The sequence below is a fragment of the Mugil cephalus genome, chromosome 21, assembly GCF_022458985.1.
Source record: "Mugil cephalus isolate CIBA_MC_2020 chromosome 21, CIBA_Mcephalus_1.1, whole genome shotgun sequence".
In the NCBI taxonomy this organism is placed as follows: domain Eukaryota; kingdom Metazoa; phylum Chordata; class Actinopteri; order Mugiliformes; family Mugilidae; genus Mugil; species Mugil cephalus.
The window spans coordinates 19,596,073-19,614,639 of record NC_061790.1 but is presented as its reverse complement, the minus strand read 5'-3'; the positions used below and the strand labels follow the sequence as shown (position 1 = coordinate 19,614,639).

General features: G+C 43.8%; 1 protein-coding gene across 2 annotated transcripts in view; it reads right to left on the bottom strand.

Annotated features, from left to right (window-relative positions):
• The window catches only part of mdn1 (midasin AAA ATPase 1), a 66,752-nt gene that overhangs the window by 21,427 nt on the left and 26,758 nt on the right, over window positions 1-18,567 (bottom strand). The window contains exons 40-76 of one of the 2 annotated variants that reach the window (XM_047573091.1): window positions 18,255-18,443; window positions 18,046-18,135; window positions 17,678-17,941; window positions 17,309-17,573; window positions 17,062-17,221; window positions 16,720-16,836; window positions 16,431-16,639; window positions 16,205-16,353; window positions 15,221-15,420; window positions 14,843-15,066; window positions 14,221-14,334; window positions 13,560-13,689; window positions 13,369-13,475; window positions 13,149-13,282; window positions 12,300-12,466; window positions 11,977-12,097; window positions 11,078-11,291; window positions 10,304-10,544; window positions 10,089-10,212; window positions 9,416-9,580; window positions 9,106-9,320; window positions 8,038-8,425; window positions 7,253-7,365; window positions 6,154-6,823; window positions 5,803-5,964; window positions 4,977-5,262; window positions 4,651-4,889; window positions 3,983-4,078; window positions 3,751-3,845; window positions 3,477-3,601; window positions 3,031-3,183; window positions 2,576-2,685; window positions 2,396-2,469; window positions 2,102-2,291; window positions 1,659-1,803; window positions 737-883; window positions 523-649 (exon numbers count right to left, since the gene is read on the bottom strand). In XM_047573091.1, coding sequence (XP_047429047.1) covers window positions 523-649; window positions 737-883; window positions 1,659-1,803; window positions 2,102-2,291; window positions 2,396-2,469; window positions 2,576-2,685; window positions 3,031-3,183; window positions 3,477-3,601; window positions 3,751-3,845; window positions 3,983-4,078; window positions 4,651-4,889; window positions 4,977-5,262; window positions 5,803-5,964; window positions 6,154-6,823; window positions 7,253-7,365; window positions 8,038-8,425; window positions 9,106-9,320; window positions 9,416-9,580; window positions 10,089-10,212; window positions 10,304-10,544; window positions 11,078-11,291; window positions 11,977-12,097; window positions 12,300-12,466; window positions 13,149-13,282; window positions 13,369-13,475; window positions 13,560-13,689; window positions 14,221-14,334; window positions 14,843-15,066; window positions 15,221-15,420; window positions 16,205-16,353; window positions 16,431-16,639; window positions 16,720-16,836; window positions 17,062-17,221; window positions 17,309-17,573; window positions 17,678-17,941; window positions 18,046-18,135; window positions 18,255-18,443 — 6,719 coding nt within the window. The remainder of the gene's footprint in view (window positions 1-522; window positions 650-736; window positions 884-1,658; window positions 1,804-2,101; window positions 2,292-2,395; window positions 2,470-2,575; window positions 2,686-3,030; window positions 3,184-3,476; window positions 3,602-3,750; window positions 3,846-3,982; window positions 4,079-4,650; window positions 4,890-4,976; window positions 5,263-5,802; window positions 5,965-6,153; window positions 6,824-7,252; window positions 7,366-8,037; window positions 8,426-9,105; window positions 9,321-9,415; window positions 9,581-10,088; window positions 10,213-10,303; window positions 10,545-11,077; window positions 11,292-11,976; window positions 12,098-12,299; window positions 12,467-13,148; window positions 13,283-13,368; window positions 13,476-13,559; window positions 13,690-14,220; window positions 14,335-14,842; window positions 15,067-15,220; window positions 15,421-16,204; window positions 16,354-16,430; window positions 16,640-16,719; window positions 16,837-17,061; window positions 17,222-17,308; window positions 17,574-17,677; window positions 17,942-18,045; window positions 18,136-18,254; window positions 18,444-18,567) is intronic. The other variant, XM_047573092.1, reaches the window with a different exon arrangement.

The following is an 18,567-nucleotide window of genomic DNA, read 5'->3' as shown; positions in this document are numbered from 1 at the left end:
TCAGTGTCCTCAGGCCGGTTTTTGTATAGCATCTTGAGACAATTTGTATTGTTATTGACGCTATATAGATTGAATTGAATTGAATTGAATTGAATTGAATTGAATTGAATTGAATTGAATTGAATTGAATTGAATTGAACTGAATTATATGGCACAAGGGTCATTTACACAAATCATTTATCCCATTATTGTTGGGGGTATGGCAAATGCTAACCAAACATAACTCTAACACCAGTAGAGAAGACTCTCCGTAACTTCAGTTATACAACTATCTATCTACATTTAGCTAATAAAAACAGTAGATATTGGGCACCATAAGCTTTGTGCAAAGCTATTTTTTTATGATTAATATATTATCTTTTGTTTCTATTTGTTTTATTTTTTTGTCCCTACAAGAGGTGACATTCAACAGCTGACATTCTTAACCAAAGATAACATCTGGCAGTAGGTTATGAAAAAATATAGCATGATAAACCCAGCTTCAGTCAGGTGTGAGTGCCACTATGAACAGGGTCTTCTTACATGCTCTCAGCCTGCTTTTGTTTCTTGACAGCAGAGAGCGCGGTGGTCATCTCGAGTGGAAGCATACACAGGGTTTTTTCTGGGTCTTCTGTCCTGTTCCACACCAGGCCTTTGCGGTACGACAGACCTTAACGGGACAATGATATGAGTAGGACATTTATTCATAATGAACAGCACACGTGAACAAAAAGTGCAAATCTGAGAAGAGGCACACCTATTTCTGAGAGCATCTTGAACAGGTCAGACAAAGCTCTCTGCTTCTGCTGAAGGATGTGCTTGACCTCAGCCTTCTGCTTCTCTTTTTCTGCTGACGTGTCGACAGTGAGGCTCTGAAGATCCCGCAGGTTGCTGATGACCTCGCCTGGAAAAATGAGAAGAAGGCCGAATTAATATTGGAGGGTTTGAAGCAATTAATCAATGGAAGCAGCTTTGCAGAGTTCTTCTTTATCTTGCTGTTATTAGCAGCAAGGTAACACAGGTCTGATATGGCTGAAATTGATCTGCAAACTGAGCATATTATTGTGAGCCCACAGTGGGAACACATGACACCAGGACTGACTGGAACTCATGAAAAGAGCCTAAAAGTATTCCTGAACATAACACTTATCGCTGCAGTGATTAACCACATCACATTACACAGGAAAGCTGTCTACTGAGGTACAGAGCATCAATATGATAGGACCCTGTGAGCAGTTTAATTTTGCTGTTTTTTTATCCATAATATTGGGATAACCACTTTTATTTGATCCCAATTTAATAAATGTATTTTTCTGTCCAGTTCAGTTTCCTCTATACTTTGACTTAAGTGTAGAAAATTTATAAACAAGTAGAGGAGGAGTGGTTAGAGGCACAGCTTAGGGACCAAAGGGTCACAGGTTCGCCCACCGCCCTCTCCATGGCTGTGGTGTCCTGAGCAAGCACCCAATTTGCTGCCCGGGCGCACCCACCGTGGGCTGCAGCCCACTGCTCCAACTGTACACACAACTGTATGAACAAATGGATGGGTCAAACAGCAGGAACATAATTTCCCCTCAGGGATCAATACAGTATGAATTAATTATTTACCACTAGCTGCTGACTGGAATCTAAATGTCTAGCAGTAATATCTGATAGACTATAACAAATTGCTTTCTTACCGGTGAAGTAGTCCAGGTCTTCAGCCAGTTCGGGCGCTGGGTTTTTCTTCACCAGCTGAATGCAGAGCTTCTTCATTTTCCTGGACAGATGAGGCAGGCGTCCCTGAAGAGAGGACGCTTCGACCCCTTCTTCTGGGCTCTCGTTCTGAAATGCGCAAGACAGCTCAGTGAGAAAAAAATTTAAATCATTTAGGCTCAGTAGAAATGCTTAAATATATTCATCTTCTTTTTCTTTCAGCTGTTGCCTTCAGAGGTCACCACAGTCAATCTTTCCCTACACTCAGTAGCCTTTTCTCTCACACCAGCTACCTCCATGTCCTCCCTCACCACATCTGTAGACACCCTCTTTGGTCTTCTTCTAGTCCTCCTACCTGGCAGCTCTAACCTCATCATCCTTCAGCCAATATACTCTCCATCCCTCCTTTAACAGTGTTTTATGAGACCTGTACCCGCAGATCTTTGCCCTTTCCAGGCAGGGTGCTCTTTAGAGCCCGGTGAACCCGATGGATAGGAGTTTCCTCTGGGTTGGTGTCCACGCTGTCCAAGCTTGCGTCAGTTCCCTGTTCCACTAGAGCAGGAACGCTTGGACCACTGAGAGCCTCTTCAAACTTCTTGACAAACTTGAAAAGAGTGCTGGAAGAAGAGCATTGGCATGAATGAGTTGACAGAGCAATCGATCCGGAATTGGTGGAGGTAAATGTAAAGCATAAAGGTGCTACTGCTAGTTCAGAGCCTACCGATGTGTCTTCTCCACAGACTGTTTGATGGACCAGAAACTGACATCATTCCACTTGGAGATCTTGACAAAGTCCTGGGAAGAAGAAGAATTCACGTCACGGCAGACCACACAAATTAATTTAAGTCTTTAATCCAGCATGTCTGAATAAGGTTTCAGAGCCATGATATAAGACGCATACCTTGAGCTCCTTCTCAATGGGCTGTCGGAGCTGAGTGATCTTGGTCTGAATGCATTCAGAGAATTGGCTGTAATATTTGTGCAGGTTCCACAGAAGACTGGACAGAGGCTCTGCAAAACAGGTCCACAGTTAGTATGTCATTCCTGTATCAAAGGTGCAGACTAGAAGCAAGATACTACCATGTTGAGATCTGCCACTGTACTGTAGGTCGCAGTTCAAATGTATTTTCAGACTTAGACTTAAGACTTAGACGGACTTCACTTGTCATTTAGATTTACATCACAATAAAATTTTTGTGCAATGGCTCAGAGCACAGCAGGAATAAGCTGATGTACAGTGGGCTTTGATAGGAGTGCAACGGAGAAATACCAGCAGATCTTGTCTGCCAGCACTTTTAATCTTAACAGAGGATGAAGACTGCTTGTGGAGAGGACAACAAAGTAGTGACGACTGACCTTGTCCGGGCTGGTTGGGGACCAGCAGGACGTGGCAGTGGAAACTGAGCAGCATGGCCAGGCGTGTGTGGAACTCGCCCAGGGTGGAGCTCTCCATGAAGCTGCGTAGCGTGGCAGACACTGAGGACAGGGAGAGGCATTCCACCTCCTCACCTGGATAGGATGGAAATAGCAGAACAAAGCAGGAGTGGATTTTTTTTTTCACTCCTGCACACTTGTTCTAATGCTGGATACAGTTTTAAATGTGCTACATTTTCTTTCTGGTTAGTTAAGTTGCAGTAGTGAGCGATCACTGCTCAACACATGTTCTTTATTATTAGAAGGAGAATGACTCAGCTTCTTAGTTTTTCTGCAGTAAAGCAGTTGAAACATTTCTATTTTTAATATTATAAACATCTGGATCATCACTTGGTCAAAGTCTCCACACACTCTGAGCCTGTATGTACCTGTAACAGCATCGCCCCTTTGTTCCTCCAGATACTTCTCAACCAGCTGGTAGATAGAGAACCAGTGGTGGGTGGATTTCTCAGTGTGCCGCTTCATAGCGTTGTCCAGACTGCTTGACCAACAACTACAACACAGAAGTGACAGAACAGAGGTAAGCATCATATATATTCCCATTGCAGTATTTCTCAACGCTGAGAAAAACACAAGGCAGGTTAATGACTAGTTTGTGTCTTAAAAGTGAGACACTATACCAATAATCTCCCTTTGTCTTACTTGAGCTCGAGTTTGCGCCACTGGATAATGAGCTGTGTGACCGGTTCCAGCTCCTTCCGCAGAGAGACTGAGCGGCTAGCGTTATTCTCCCAGTCCTGATGAGCAAAGAAAAGTGTGGTTAGATAATCTTTGGCATTATTAATAGCATTTGAAATACAGTGTTGATCAGTCGTTTATTTTCCTTTAAAAGGATCATGAACTGTGATCATGGACGGACTATGAGGCATCTCACCTGTGCTTTACTGAGCAAGATCTCCAGACCATTCAGAAACTTGGCCAGTGGGCTGGCTAGACTGAAAGCCAAGATCCTCTCGATCACCACAATCAGCTGCACACACAAACATGATTACTACAGATGTGATGTTCACAAATGAATCTAATCTAGTGAACCAAGTTACAGAAGGTCCTGCTTTGCTTTGAGATGATGAGGGAGCTGATACAGTGGTGAGCATGGCCGTGAACCAGCATATAATAAATTTCTCACACAATAAATACAGTATGTCTCTGTATAGACAGACTCACATATCTCACAGAGAGAATATGTATTTGTGAGATGTATAAGTTTGAATGATTCTAATCCAGATCTTACCCTTTAACAGTTCTTATGTCGATAAATAAATATCAAAATGAGTCAGTCTTCTGAACGGCTGTTTGAAAGGAATGGAGCCGGAAATGCCATATTTAATGACTACACACCAGCTGGCATCGGTGAGATGAGATCATAGAAGCTGCACTAATTTATATTAATAGAACTATTATTCTGTAATAAGTGTCCCATATTCCATTCCACTACCACATTTTCTATTGTTTGATGGTATGTAGAATTTATCTTATGCCACTTAAGTTTGTTGCGTCATGTAAGTTATATCATGTAGATGACACAGAAACTTGCTAACCGACCTCTACAAGAACAGGGTGCTCTGGCCAGTCCTCTAGTCTCTGCTTTACTGCCACACACAGTTGTTGCAGAACAGGAAGACCAAGCCGGGCCTCGCTCATGTTGGGCTCTTTGTAGAAGTCATACGGCCCTTCGGGTGTGACAGCCAGGCCATCGACACCCCCTGAGCCGTGCACGGTGTTCTGCAGCAGTGCCGAGAGCAGCAATTTGCTGCCAGTCAGCTGTGGATCCAGTTCTGAATCTGTGGAGGAAATGTGATGTGTGAGTAACTTTGTTACTAGAAAGAAATGTGTTATAAATGTGATGGAAAAAAGACAAAATTACTAACCAATCAGATGATAGAAATGCGATATCACAGGGGAAGCGATCTGGAAGGAGGAGACCAGAGCTTTGATGTGTTCTTTGCTGCGATTGGCTGGTGCTGTGCTCTGGAACCACAGTGACTTGCCATATCCCAGACACAGTTGCTGGTGCACCTGGACCACTGTGTTCATGTCAGCCGGACACAGGGAGCCCGTCTCATGAGACTGCTCCTGGGATTTGTCTTCCTTCCCCTCCAGCTCCTTGTCTGCTGGACCTTCCAGAGTTGGCTGGGACATGATGTCTTCAAAGTCCTGGATAAGGTATGGACATATAGCACAGAACAGAATGGATATACAGATGTAGTAAGCTGTGTGCAGACATTCACAGTGTGAATTATTTTGACACTGATCTCTGACCTTGTCTCTAGAGGCAGTAACAGTTCAAAATGTGAACATGGCACACAAGAGGTTTATATAGATTTCCATAATATTGGAAGAATACACTGATGGTATGCAAAAGTTTTTCTCCCAAAACATCCTTACTTATTAACATATATTCAAGCCAACAACTCCTGTGTTCTGTGAGGTAAAGTTACTGTCTTTGGTGGTTCTGAAGAGATAATAGATAACTGCACCAGTTCCCTATGATAACATTCTAAATATAGTGTAGAGGTAACCTGATTTTTTTTTTTTTTTTTTTTTGCCGTTTGTTGCTCGTCTTCCACGCTGGTGCTACTTTCTGCCTCTCTATAATTGTGGCGTGTCGACCATGATTATGGTGTCAATGACAATGGTGCACTACCTGAACACACTTGTCCCTTTAATCATTCTCCAACAGCTATATGGGAATACCTTGCTGAACAGAGGAAACTGCTTCCTGAAGTCCCTCTCATCCTGCTCGTCCTCGGTCAGTCCTGAGCCATGTAGTTGGCTGCGGCTGCAGTACAGGCTGGCTTCCATTTGCTCCCGCTCCCTCTTCAGCCTTTCCTGTTCATCCCACTCGTTCACCAGAGCCTGAGGTGGATCACAACAGAGACAGAAGCAGCATGGTTTTTAGTTCAAAATTTGTAACAGAAAGCTAAGGTTAGGAATATAACCCCGGTTCTCTGACAGAGAAAGAAAGATCCTGTTTTAGATTTAATGAATGATTTAAGTTATTGCATAAAAGGTAACTAGATCCAAGCTCCTGATCCAAGCTCTGACCTGACAGATGTGTCTGAAGAGGGTGCACGCATCCTGGCTGAACACTCCTGTGGACAGTGTGTGGCACTGTACATAAAGTAGAGCATTGAGGAGCAGGGTGGAAGACCGTGGGAGCACATGCTCAACATCCTGCTGAGGCAGAAGCTTCACCAGGCTGCCCAGAATGTCCTTACAAGTCCTGGTGCACAGAAAGTCTGCCCGGGCCAGGTAGGACGGCAGGATGGGGGACATGGAAGGGAAGGCCAGCAGGCAGGACACCAGTTTCGGAAGACCAGGCACAGGAGTGAGCGAGCTGGCCACCTGGGAGGCCACCAGCCTCATGCCATAACGAAGCTGGAGAATACCGGTTCTCACTGGCCCAACTACATCAGGGTACAGTGGGTAGTCCTCCAGAAGCCTCTGACAGAAGCGCTGCTGGGAGTTCTGCCACACAGCCTCCTCCTTCAAGAGGGCCTGGATTGCTGATCTGGATCTGGAGGAAGACCCCTGCAGAGCCTTCAGCAGGTGGGACAACAAGTCCTCCACAGCTGACGTCTGGCCAATACTGCAGAGGTAATGCTGGAGCTCCTGGAAGAGTCGACCATACTGGGCTTCACGAGGGCGACAGGCCTGCTTCCTGGACAGCTCGGCTATCTGCTCCTTCACTTGCTGCATGCGGATCCACAGATACCTACAAGCACAAGTCAGGTACCAGACCAATCAACAAGTTGCCTCTTGTGTACGTTTTAGTAGAATTTGAATTAGAAAGAACTTTATTTGTCCCACAATGGGGAAATTGCAGCAGTAGATAATAGATATAGAAATAGATAAGAACTGAGTTCTCTCGTCGTGACAGTTTTTTAGTCAATGTTGGATTGGAAGAGCCCATCTATGATCATCTTAACAAACCAATGTACCAAAAGAGAAACTGAATAAAACTTTTTTTTTTTAAAAAAAAAAGCAAGCAAAGTCACACAGAAGTAATGTTTTAGGCGATGCCTTTATTAGCTAGCTTGACAGTAGAGAGAGACAGGATGGCATGTAGGAGATGAATTGGAATTGAATGCTCAACTGTTTTTTTAATAAGGTGCAAATTGTGTTTCCAGCATCTGGCTCTGACCTGATTCGAGGATGCTGGAAGCCATCAGTGGTGCTGCTCTCTTCCAGCTCTGCTCCGGTCATCAGCTGAGATGACAGGCTCCGCCCTCTCCACTCCTCCTGCAGTAGGGCTAGCTGTAACAGACACACAGGGACAGTGTTTTTGAATAATAGAGACAATGTTGTACCAATTACTATTTCATTTAAGTCAGATTTACTCTGTATAAATGCTAGTTGGTGCTGTTTCTTTTTTGCTAGTCGGGCTAATTTTTGTTTCTACTTCCTACTTCACTTTCAACAATGGCGACTGAAACTTTCACAGAAATTTTGACCGAAATTTCGCCCAAATTTAATGTTTGTATCTCTGTACCTCCTCTGTTATCCTTTCCAGTTCTTTACTGATCCAAAACAATCAATTTGAAAATTGCAGAGATGGAGAAGCAGACAGAAATACTAAAGCGGAAACACTCTTCTAGTAAGTGGATCACAGCTCTTGCATGCAGAAGCCTAAATTGCAGGTTAGTGACAAACGCATATGTTCTCTTCCTGCACTGTATAAAAAAGGTAGTTTGACCGAGTTAACTGAACTTGTTGTGAACAATAAAAATGTTTTACATTATCCTCAGTTTAAAAGGATTTTAAGATTTCATGACAAAAGGCCTCAAGTCAGAAGTCCATCTGTTGTAAAGTGATCACAAACTAAAATGTCATCAGTTGAATTAACTCAAATGTATGTTGTATTTATAGTGTGCATGCATTTAAGCACACAATAGGGAGACTCTTTTTTTAAAGGTAGTGGTGTCTGACCTCCTGCTGAGCGTAGTTGAGTTTGTAGGCCCTTTTGACAGCTGGGTCAAAGATGGTCTGCGGTGTCCACATTTTGATCTGCAAAAGGCCCATGTTGACCCAGAAGACTCCAGAGCGAGACAACGTGCTGGAGCCCTGGACTTTGCTTTGGACATACTGCTGCAGGCAGGTGATGCAGACATCCACCAGGCTGTCTGGGAGCAGGTTTCGAGGCAGGAAGTCCCTGAAGACTGTTTGGATCTCCTGAGCAGCAATGAGAGGGTCGGGGTCTTCCACGAGGCTCTCACAGCTCTCCATGAAGCCCTCCTGCAGGCTGGGTGGCAGCAGATCGGCCATGCTCTGGAGCTGCCGACGCAGAACTGCACCCTGGAGCCTGAAGTCTGTACCCCTGATGAGTCAAATCCAAACTACAGTTAATACCTTGACGTTGTCTGCCTCAAGTGACTAGTCAAGCTGCAGCTGACATCTATCTGTCACACACTGTGTGGGTTGAGTATTAGAATTCATCAGTTTTTATTTTAATCTACTATACATGGACATACAATTTAGATTAATTGAATTATGGTCAAAATATTGACCATAATGATCTTTGACCACTAAATTTGAAATGTGGAATTCAAGTGGTTTGCGCCAAATGTGAAGAAATTTCCTTGAGGTATTCCTAAGATGTTGTGTTAATGAAATTGGGTCAGCCGGTTAGATTATGAATCGGCATGCACACCAATCAATCATAACATCATGACCACCTTCCTAACATTGTGTATGTCTCCCTTGTGCCTCCAAAACAGTTGTGACTCATCAGAGAATGGACATGGTCCTTCTGAGGGTGTCCTCTGGTGTCTGGTAACATAATGTTGTTAATGGGGGCATCAGGGAGTGTTGCTATGGGTTGACGGTGTGTCTGGTCTAGATAGGTGGTACATGTGTTAGTGACATACACATGAATACCACGTCCAAAAGTTTCCCAGCAGAATTATCAAAAGGTAGTCAAATTTATTGACTTCCCTTGTCATAATGTTATGCCTATCGGTGTACATCCTGGTCCTGGTGAAGGGTGTTTTAACATACCTGAATTCCGCCAGGGCATGGAAGGCCATATTGTCCCACAACACAGCAGAAACGTCTTGGAGCTGCTGGATTCTCTCTTTCCACTCCTCAAGGGTGACACTGGAGAGGGCAAAGAGGGCTGCTCCTGACGGATCCTGACGACCACCAGTGTGACCACTGCTAAGCACCCCCAGCATGCAATGTGACCACACTGCCTTACTGAGCAAGGCTGGACCCTGAAAATCACATCACAAAAAGTTAAAGCAATCGGTATCAGTATTAAGTAGCAGTGTTGCTAATTAGTAGTTCTGAAGATATTAACAGCCTGTACCACGTTATCTGCTCCCTGGTGTAGTTTTGGTCTTGGTTGAGTTTCAGGACTCAGAGGCTCCCATTTTAGCCAGCGGTCAGTGTCTGAGGTCACACTGCAGGTCCACAGGGCAGCCAGGGCCTCTGACAACAGTTCACACCACACGAAGGACAGCTCCTCTGCTGGCTGAAGAGGAGAACCACCAGAGGTTGAATTTTTTCCCCCCACAGCTGTGAAAAGGCTGCTGATGGAACGTTTACCCTTTCAAATGCCATCTGAAATACTACCTTATTATATATTGTGGATTTAAATATAAATATATATATATATATAAATATATTTATCACCTTCATGAACACCTTATCCGTAAGCTGTTACTAGAGATTGCTGCCAAAAAAAAACTTGTGTGCAATGACAATTAAAGTTCCTCTTCTTAAATTATGTGCAGCACTAAATATCCTGTGTCTTAGACCCCTCGGTCAAGTGTATGCTATTTGAAATTGTGATCCCTTTCCCGTCTTCTAGGGATGTAACCAATTTTAAAAGAAGGCTGTTGGTTCCATTCTCTGTTTTTGTTAAGAGTTTTAGTGACAAGATCACACCGGTCTAAGTTTCCTACCGGACCGTGATCGGCAAATTAGCTGTGATGTCCTTAAAAATAAATAAATAAAACCAAAAAAAATGAAATACTAGCCTTGTCACTGCTGAGCAGGAACCACAGTAGCTGGAGCTGGCTGACATTCATCGGCGTGGACTGGAGACAGAAACGAAGGTGTCTGGAGAGCTCCCGACGTAAGCAGTCCTCAGCTTCCTGGTCACTGCAGGTCATCATGAAGAGTTCACAGAACATCAGCAACATGAAGATGTTTTTTTTTTGCTTTTACACTAGGGGGAAACTGAGGGTATTACCCAGAGGAAAGAGCCAGGTACAGCAGGTCTGTGCTGAGTCGCAGCTGGTTGAGTATAGCCAACTCCTCCATCAGAGGCCAGAGCTGGGCCCTGCGGCTTAGCTGTTGCACCTCCTCTCTGGCCAGGTGGAGCCCATCTGTTGGTTCGTCCCCCTCTGACATGGAAGAGACCTCCAGGAGGCCTCTGGACATCATCTGACACTCCTGCTGCTCCACACTCAAAAGCAACCTTTCCAGCACCCCTGAGGGACGTTAACGCCACATGATACAGTGAATAATCATGACATAATGATCACTATTTCACATATTGCTTAGAAGAGGAGCAGAACATAGGCCCTACAACTGAAAACCACATAATACAAGACAATTTAACTTTTACAGCTGACTTGTTCCAATGCAGGCTCTGGGTGTTTTACTGCTGCTTTGGTGCTGGTTCCCAAAAAACTGATAATCTCATTAAATATTAAGCTCCGCAACTGAAAATTTCCAGTCTGTCTTGTCATTATAACCCCTGAAGTTTTTATCCTTAATGCCACTATGGTGCAACAAATGGGAGTTAAATGCTGACCCCTTGTTCCCAACAAAAAATAACACGTAAAGACCAGTTTTGTCTACCTGTTAAAAGAACAATGTGTCAATAAATTATAAACAATTTTCCTCTGAGCACATCTCATTTTTAATGGCAAAATCCCAGTGACTGAATGTGAGGACGATGATGAAAATGATCCAAACATCACTGACGAGGTTTACAGGTAAGACTGTGGCAAAAGCTCACCAGATTTCTGCGGATCCAGCTGGGTGTTAGCCAGCAGAACTAGACCCCAGGCTTCCAGGAGACTCTCTTTGACATCCAGGCCCAGTCCAGCACCCTGGAGCCGGACCAGCTCTCGCCTCCTCGGACCCGTGGTGCCGTCCAGCCTCAGATCACTCACATCCAGAGCTTTACTCAGGAGCCTGAGCCGAGATGCACACTCAGCCACAGACTCCAGCTGATGAATAAGATGGGTGTGTTTTAGTCTCACATATGCGGTGAGTGACAAGTGTTACACCAACTAGCTTTTCTTCCTTGGATTTATTTCACAAAAAATACAGAAGAGCATTAGGGCCACCCTGAGGGAAAAAATGAGAGGAGGTAGATTTTCTTTCACACACATTTCGAGAAAAAAGTCGAAATACAATGTCGTAAATAAAGTTGATCCTTTGAGACTATAACAACAAATGTAACTGCTTCTACAAAATGCCGTGCAGGCAGTTAGATGAAGTGGTAATACTTTGTGAAACTATAATTAAGCTTTAGTAACAAAGAAATGCTTTCTCTTTTAGCTCACACACAGTGTTGTTATCAGTATTAGGATTTTGAAGAGACTGCACCAAAAGCTGTGACTGTTCCAAAGGATAAGCCACACAAGCAAAATAAATAAATAAACCACTTCATCTAACTACCTGCACAACATTTTGTAGAAGCGGTCACAAGCACCGGTTGTTATAGTGTCAAAAGGTCAACATAGACTTTTTTCTCGAAATGCACGAAAATTTATCTCTTCTAATTTTTTTCTCATGGGTGGCCCCAAATTTTTATAGTTCCATAAAAAATATGAAAACAATATGGTAATGACGCGTAAATATTTGCAATGTTTGCAAACGTTGCAAGACTCTGGTGATGTGTCTCCACACCTTGTAAGGTAGAGCTTTCCCCAGGGTTTTCTGAATGCCCTTCAGAGCTGTGGCCACAGACACTGGGGTGGACAGTACAGTTTGGATGGCTGCTGAGACTGACTGCAGCTCCTGGTGGCCCCTGCATTACAGCAGAGTAATTGAAAGGTTAAACATGAACACGAAAAAAAAAATGTCTAATGAACGTTGTGCAATATAAACCATATAAAAAACATATCAGCAAATGTAAATAAGGAAATTAATTCTAAATTGTTAATAAACAAAAAAAAAACAAAAAAACAAAAACGCTACGATAGAAGTGATAACTAGATAAAAGTGCTTACTCGAGAGTGCCATCAGCGTCTCCCAGCAGCAGCTGAGGCAGTCGGAGGATGAGGTGTTTCTGCACCCACTGCCAGTGCAGAGACAGCACAGAGATGCCCTGCGAGTCGGCCGGCAGCATGCTGCACACATCCCAGAAACGATCAAGCCACTGCAGCAGCTGCAAGATCTAAAAACCCAAACAGACATTACTAGGACAGGGCTGTAAGAAAGTTAGGGACATAGAGCTCCCCCTGGTGTCTGACTGCAGTATAGGTCATCGGCTCCACCTCCTCCATGTTAGTGGATGAGACTCAAACTATCACATCATCTATATGCTGTATTAATTAGATTCTACGCGTTTCCTTTAGAAGTTTGTTTATCTGTTTCCTTCAGCAGATGGGTCCCTCCATATGAACTGGGTTCTGCTCAATGTTTCTTCCTGTTAAAAGGGAGTTTTTCCTGCCACCGTTGCCCTCAGGCTGCTCTGGAGGTTTCAGGCCAGATAGTTTATTTATTAATTATAAACATTCACTTAATCTACCTGTTCTTCTTTGTACTAAAACAAACAGAAAAAAAATCTAGAGTTGTCGTTACTTGTATATATACTTATATGTTATTATGCTATTATCTTACTGGTCTGGTCCGCTTGAGGTGAAATTGTTTCTCCGAAATAAAATGAGTTTGACACCCCTGGTCTATATTGTGAAGTAATTTGAGGTTTAGTATTATCTCTGCTCAGCCAGACTACTCGCTTCAATTTCATTATTTAGTATTTAGTGAAAAGTTCCAAGCAGTAGTGAAAGTAATACAGCTGCAATACTAAATATTAAAAAGCGTTTGTAAAGAGAAGATTAAGAATGACTTCTGACCTCAAACATGATGTGGTCTGATATATACGGCTGTCCGTTCTGCACAGCCTGCAGGGTGAATAAGTCCCACAGGTCAAAGAAGGTCCGCAGGTGCATCAGCACTGGGTGGGGAAGGTGACCAATATCCACAGTCCCTATAAAGAGAGGACATCTTTCTTCTAGCCTGATATTCTAACACAGTTGTACGGAGAATAAAGAATCATTGTGTTGTTGTGCGTACCTTTACTGAAGGCTGTGGCTATTCTCATAGCACTGTTCTGAGCAGACAGGTTGACGGCACAGGAGCAGATGACGGACCTCTCCTCTCTGTCCATCATCAGAACGATCCTACCACACAAACCAATGATCCAGGCTGAATGTGCGTTTACTTTACTTTAACTGCACATAGCAAGTAGGATTCCATCGACATACCTGTTGGCAACCGCATTCAGAGCCTCCAGGAATTCCATGTATCGCTCCTCATCCTCAAAGTTGCACTTGTTGGCTAAGATATCCAGGTACTGCTTGTTCCAGCGCATATCTACAAGAATCCTGTATTCATCTGGCAACAAAAGATGATCAGGATGTAGCTATCTGTGATAGAATCTCTGAGAAATCCTAGATATCTTTTGACATTTAACCCCAGATGCACTTTCTCTTCAACAGTGAATAATTAAACTTGTTTCTGATGGCTTTAACTGTCCTGAAAGTAAATCTCAACCACTTAACTTAAAGTTTCAGCCTATTTTAGTTTTATCACTTTCATTTTATTACAAATACTTAAAGTCCATTTCCTTCCAAAACCTACACGTGTCATACAAATGGCATTAATTCACCCAGTATTTAATACTCTGAAATACCAATTTCAGTATTTCAATTTAAAGTCTGGGTTTGTTTTTTTGCTGCCTTTTTTAAAATAAATTGGCATTATTCCAGTTCATAACATGTTTTGCCATTTATCCAGAGATAGGTTTTTAATCATATTGTAAGATTGTAAAAAACTGTAACCACAGTTGGCCGAAACTAATCTAGTAACGGCAGAAAAGTTCAAGAGGACAAAACAAAATTCACAGAAGAAATAGGGGAAGTTTACCTATGTTGTGAGGCTGAAGCAACTCTGCTAATGACTTGCCCTTAGCAGCAAGTTTGCCACTGAACACAGCCTTTAGAGCCCTGTTTCCCGCCTCCACCTGGACCAGTGCTGGATCTGGAAGAGGTAAGATTCGCATGGTTTCTAATTTGACTGAGAAATACTGCATATGTGATTAACATATAGAGCACAGGTCTTCAACAGGGGGTCCGCGACCCCTAGGGGGTCTGCGGAGGTGCTGCAGGGGGACTGCAAAATCGTTGGTTGATTAGACATTTTTGGTATATATTTTTTTTAATTTCCCCCACAAATTAAAATTTCATTAAATACACATTAACATGAATCCAACACATCTTGGTAAAGTGATAAGGGATAGCTTAATATTGAATGCAAAATGATAATTATAAAAATGGATATTTATAAACAGCACAAGGCCAAGATTAATATAGAACACATATAGCAGGTAGGGGGTCCCTAGTTCATCTCTCCAACAGTTTGGGGTACTTGACCTGAAAAATGTTGGAGACCTCTGATAAAGAGTGTTAAAGAGTGTCATGCCTGTGGACAGATCTCTTGGTCTTCACACTTTGCAAAACTGAAAAAATAACAAAATAGAGTAACAAACCAGGGGCATATTTGTAGCTTTTGGCCAGATGTGAGAGCCAGCTACTGCGGAGGATCCAGTCCCCATGAGAGGCTCTCTCTGTGACCAGTCTTACTGCGGCGGGGATCAGCCTCAGAGCATCTCCTTCTTCTAGATCTACCACTCCACCAGAGAACACCAGACCTTCATAGACACCACTGCTTTGTAAGGCCCTCTGCAGGTCACTCAGTCTTAGAGGGCGATTCCTGCGAAAACATAACTTCTTTAGTTATAAATTACATTAAACTTAATGACCATTGTTAATTGACAGTTGGTACTTGAGCATCAGGTACAGTTTTACTGATCCGATTCTTCCAGGATTAAGCCACATGCCAGGGGGTGTATTGTCACCATCCTTACCGCTTGCCCTGCAGGCTGAGGGTGTTGAGGCAAAATGAGAGGACCTGTCCATCTCGGAGGACGGTGGAGAAGCAAGAATCCTCGGTGGAGAGGAGGGAGGAGGGGAAGCTGTCAGGCCAAACTCCAGCACAGAGCAGCCCACTGCCCCAGTCCTCTGTATCCAGGATTGTTAACTGTTGCTCAATGATCTGCTGGGCTTGCTAAGGTTGGGAAGAATACAGCACCAGTCAATAGTGTTTCTTTATTTGTACTATTTCCTACAAATACTGAGGACATCAAATCTATGAAGGAACATACATGTAGTAAATGACAAAGTATGTTTTAATTTTTAGATTTGATTTGATTTAGATGTGATTTGATGATAGCTTTACACTCTTGGAATTCACCCAACCAGCTTTGTGAGGTGAGTGTGCGTAGTGAATGCTAACATAACTGGTATTTATTATTTTGTATATACTTTATCTATTTGTTTGTATTTATTGTTTTATTCATTTATTTCAATTATTTTTCTTACACCTATTTCCCTTTTTACTAGCAGCATCGCAAATGCTAGCATATGTCCCTTCTGGAGCATTAAAGTCTCCCTAAGTCTAAGTATCTTAAAACCCAGTGTAAAATGCACAGGGAGGTAGTGAAGTAAGGATGGGAGCAATAAGAACTCTCATCCTTGTATTTGTTACATTGCTACACACACAAAGTCTACTTCCTTTTTTTAAATTACATTATTAGAATTTGCGTCCTTTAGTTTGAAGAATAGATGAATCGGTTAGCACTAGACAGGAACTAGGAAGTTTTCTGCCATTCAGCTTTTGAATCATGACATTTTGATTTTAATAGCCACGTCGTCCCAACGTAGGAGCTCACTGGTGCCCCTACGTGCGTATATGCACCAGTGAGTCAAAACAGAGGTAGTCTCCCAGGAGAGGGAATAACGGCAGTAGACAGGAGAAAAGTTTAAATGCATTGATAAGAGGAGGTAGATACCCTTTGGTTAGCAATGGTGCGCTGGGAAAGGGAGTAGGCTTCTCCACAGGCGTGCTGCAGGGCGCTCGGCAGATCTACGCCTCTCTGCAGCTGGCAGGATAGCAGGGTGGCGGCATGAAGGAGGGAGGCCAACGACGAAGCAGGGGAATCTGAAAAGCAGAGTTTCTGAATGCGTGCAGACTGACTGGCAGCGTATTGTTTTGTCATATTGTCATCGTGTGCTTACCCCAGATGGCAGACTTGATGCCTTTATGTATTTCGATCAGGAGATCACACACACAGTCTCCAATCACCCCTGAAGTGCGAAGCAGGGTCTTAATGTCCAACGAGTCCCAGCAGACCCCCTCATGTTCCCCTGGGATGTAAACCTCCACGCCTCTGTTCCTCATGGCTCTGGAAAGCTCTCCATTCACAGGGTCCATGGTCAGGAACAACCTGTGAAGCCCCACACATCAGCTGAGCATCAAATTCTTTAAGTAACTATGACAACAAGTGACTAAGCTCTCACTTAATACCTGAAGTTAGGATGTGGGGTGATTTTGGGGGTTTTCCCGTCTATGACGCCGCGTTCGTTGATTGTGAGTGATCCACCAGGTTCCAGCAGCGCATTGAGACGATCCAGGACAGAAGCACTAAGAACATATAATGGGATGAGTCCAATAGTCTAGGTTTCTTGGCCTTTGTATTCAGTCACGTGTGGCTCTTAGTACTGCTCATTTCAAAACTAAGCTCAACTAAATGATGCCGACATTATTTCAAAATCCAGTGTAAGAGAAGGGTCACGGGTGAAAGAGGTTCTAAGACAAATGCTGTAGAGAACAAGTACACAAATATGGCGAAAACTACAGACTTCTCACCTGCAGAAGTTGACATTATCCATGAGCAGCCAGTCACCAGCTTGCAGGGCCTGGACCAGCATGCCGTCCATCCACTCAAAGCCTCCGTTTGTCCAGCCGTCCTCCAGCTGAGCCAGTCGCTCCTTCAGCAGCGTGAAGTCCGTCTGAAGCTTCGACATGTCTGCAGAAGAATCCAAACATTAACAGAACTGGAAATGCTTTGTAATACTTACTTAGCCAAAAAAGTGCCTCAGTAATTGGCTGTTACCAGTGAACACTTTGAGCTTCGTGTTCAGTTTCTGCAGGAGGAGTATGATGACCTCCAGCTTGTTCAGTGCCTCTGCGTTCACCGTTCCACCGGTTCTTTGCAGTCCTTCTTCTTTCAGCCAATGGCAGAATAGACCCCATGTCTGCAGCAGGAACTCTGTGTCCTGGATGCCAACATCCAGAGACATCAGTCCGCGCCTTATTACCATGGCAACGATGTAGTCCACACTCTCCAAGACTTGCTGCCACGGTCTCATGATGTCCACCTGGCGTGAGGAAAGGAAGACAGTGATTTGAATGACTGATGAGTGATGTGATCTGCTGTTTTCAGGCAACATGTGGCGAACTAGGCCTTTGGGTTCTCGGTTACCTGTTCGAAGCCTCCCAGCAGTTCTGTGGTGTCCATGGCGCTGTTCATGGCCATGACCCGGAGGCGATGTCCTGTCAGCAAAGCTAGCAGTCTCACCAGGCTGGTCTTTCCACTTGCTGTGGGGCCAACCAGTATGGTCATCCAGCCCATCTCCACACACTTCATAAGGGACTCCAGGGGGCGTAAGGACTGGTGTGTGATGAACAGTGGTGGGTCCAAGGCCACAGGGACCCCTCCACTGCGATGCAGTACAGAAAAGCCCACCTACAAGGAAAAACCATGAGAAAGCAATCCTGAACTAAGTTCATGAAGTTAAAAAAAGCACCTGAAGCTGAAAAACAGGATATAGTTTAATTGTTCAGACAAACCTGCAGGTTGAGTGGAGTTATGTGGAACTGTCTGGAGCCACAATAAGGCTCAAAGTCCTCCCCAAATACCTCCCTGAACACAGACAGGACCTGTGTGGGGCAGGATTAAGATTTATACAGTAGAAATTGGTATTCCTAAGCACCGACATACTTAATGTACAAAAAGTTGTGGATACATTGATTGACTGATTCATGCAAAAACAGCATACCTGAGCCTTGTCAGCCTCCGTTCTCATTCTGTCAGCATATACCAGGGCTACATGCTGACCTGGGTTGAAAAATCCTGGGGCCTGGTCAGTCTGCATCAGCTGACACCAGCGGAACATGTCACGCAGGTTGAACTCCCAGGGACTTCCTTTCTGACCCCAACCCCTCTCCACACACACCTCCTGGACGAGCTGTGAAGAGGCAGGAGGACTTTTTAGGCCTCTTCTGACTCACTAACAACTTTAAAGGTTGTGTGACACATTTTTCAGCTAAACTAGGCCACATTAGGGGACTGAGAAAAAGGAACTACATAAA